This window comes from Eimeria tenella, genomic scaffold (genome assembly GCF_000499545.2).
Source record: "Eimeria tenella Houghton genomic scaffold, Eth_scaff1624, whole genome shotgun sequence".
In the NCBI taxonomy this organism is placed as follows: domain Eukaryota; phylum Apicomplexa; class Conoidasida; order Eucoccidiorida; family Eimeriidae; genus Eimeria; species Eimeria tenella.
The window spans coordinates 1-2,121 of record NW_013544089.1 but is presented as its reverse complement, the minus strand read 5'-3'; the positions used below and the strand labels follow the sequence as shown (position 1 = coordinate 2,121).

Here is a 2,121-nt window from a genome sequence, read left to right as displayed (position 1 = left end):
GGTGAGCCCCAGCCCTCTCGGGCTCCCCCCTGCCGCCAGCCACCTCACACTGCAGAAGACAGCCCGCGCCTAGGGTTTGGCGCTTAGGGTTTAGGGTTTAGGGTTTAGGGTTTAGGGTTTGGGACGCACGCAAGGGGCACTGAAAACTGGCAGCCAACGGGTTCTTCTTTTTGGTTATAAAACTGCATCACAAGTTCGGAGACTTCAGGTGTATCTGCAGCTTTCCGCTTCCGCGATTCTGCTGCTGCTGCTGCTGCTGCTGCTGCAGGGCCCGCCATCCTGCTGCCGCTGCTGCTGTTGATGTTGCTGTTGCTCTTGCTGTTGCTGCTGGTGCGGCAGCTGCTGCTACTGCTGCTCTTGCGGAGGCTGCCGCTGCTGACCGGGCTGGTCTCCTTGCTGCTTTCGATGCTGCTGCTGCTGCTGCTGTCGCAGGTGCTGCTACTGCTGCCGCTGCCGTCCCTATTACTGCCGCTGTCGCTGCTGCTGCTGCTGTTGCCGCTGCTCCTGCTGCCCGTGTTCTTCTTGCTGCTGCTGCTGCAGCTGATCCAAAAACAGCTGCTGCTGTTGCTGAAGATCTAGAGGGCCGCAGCTGTTGGGACAGAGCAGCAGCAGGGGCGGCCCAGTGGTTCTGCTGCTGCTGTCTTTATTGCTGCTGCTGCTGCTGCTATTGCTGCTGCTGCTGCGTCTACTTAAGAACACATTCAACTCAGCAGCAGAAGATTTCAAAGTATAGACTTAACAGCAGCAGCTGCAAAGGCTCTGAGGGGCCCCACAGCAGCAGGGGACCCACAGCAGCAGCAGGGGCCCCACAGCAGCAGAGGGCCCCCTAGTTTTCTGCGTTGTTAATGCGAAGATTTAACCCTAATTAGCATATTAGGGTTTAGGGTTTAGGGTTTAGGGTTTAGGGTATTGGGTGCGCGCTCATCTGGGCAAGCGCAGCCCAAATCGATTGCGCAGTACATTGGGGCCCCGAAGGCTAGCCTAGGGTTTAGGGTTTAGGGTTTAGGGTTTGGCTGAGCAATGGTATATCGCAAGATTATCTTTGCCCACGCGCTGCACTTCGACCTCCCATGACTTGCAGCAGAAGCAGCACAGCAGCAGCAGGCGCAGCAACAGCAGCAGCACCACAGCAACAGCAGCGGCAGCTGTAGCTGCACAGCAGCAGCCCCAGCACTACAGCAGCAACACAGCAGCAGCACAGGAGCAGCAACAGCAGCAGCGGCACCACAGGAGCAGCAGCAGCAGCAGCGGCAGCACAGCAGCAGCAGCAGCAGCAGCAGCGGCAGCACAGCAGCAGCAGCAGCAGCAGCAGCGGCAGCACAGCAGCAGCAGCAGCACAACAGCAAAGCAGCAGCAGCAGCAGCAGAATATGGGGGGCCCCGTGTTTATTGAGTCCTGTGAGGACATCTTTTTTATGAATTCCCCCCCGACTTCTCTTTGCTTCACTTTGCTGCTGCCTGCTGCAGCAGCAGCAGCAGCAATTCAAACCCTCAACAAGGAGGCCCCCTTATCTGAGCCTGTGCAGCAGGCTGCGTTTTGGCCCGTCGTGCAGCAGCAGCAGCAGCTGCAGCTGCAGCAGCAGCTGCTGCAGCAGCAGCAGCAGCAACTCGGAGTCTACGAGCCAGAGTGGCGCCGCTGCTTGTCTTTGGCTCATTTAAAAAGATGCAAAACAATAAAAGAGACGCAGCAGGTTTTAGTTCTCTTGGGACCCTCCCCGGTAAACCCTAAACCCTAAACCCTAAACCCTAAACCCTTCGACGACGGGTTTCCCGGCGTGTAGCTGGAAGGTTGGCGGGGTGTCCGAGTAGGGAATTTCTTTGCTAATGCGGCTGCTGCAGCATCTGCTGCTGCTGTAGTTGCTGCTGGTGCTGCTGCATTTGCTGCTGCTGCACTTGCTGCTGCTGCTGCTGCTGCTCTGCAGCGGCTGACCGAGGAGGCCCTCAAGGTGCTGCTGTCTGCTTGTCCATATGAGGCGTCAGCAGCACGAGCGGCAGCAGCAGCAGCAGCAGCAGCAGGAGAGGAATTCGCTGCTGCAGTGCACGCAGCAGCAACTGCTGCTGGAAACCTCGCAGCCGACCCCGCAACGGCAACGGTGGCAGCAGCAGCAGCGTTAGCAGCAGG

General features: G+C 58.4%; 1 protein-coding gene across 1 annotated transcript; it reads left to right on the top strand.

The window, feature by feature from the left end:
• Positions 1–1,081: 1,081 nt before the first annotated feature.
• Positions 1,082–2,092, top strand: ETH_00021300 (Cytidine and deoxycytidylate deaminase zinc-binding domain-containing protein, putative; the record flags this gene model as incomplete). Its single annotated transcript, XM_013379238.1, has 2 exons — positions 1,082–1,717; positions 1,922–2,092. Coding segments are annotated over 2 exons (807 nt in total), but the record flags the coding sequence as incomplete, so codon positions are not given.
• Between the last annotated feature and the right edge of the window lie 29 nt (positions 2,093–2,121).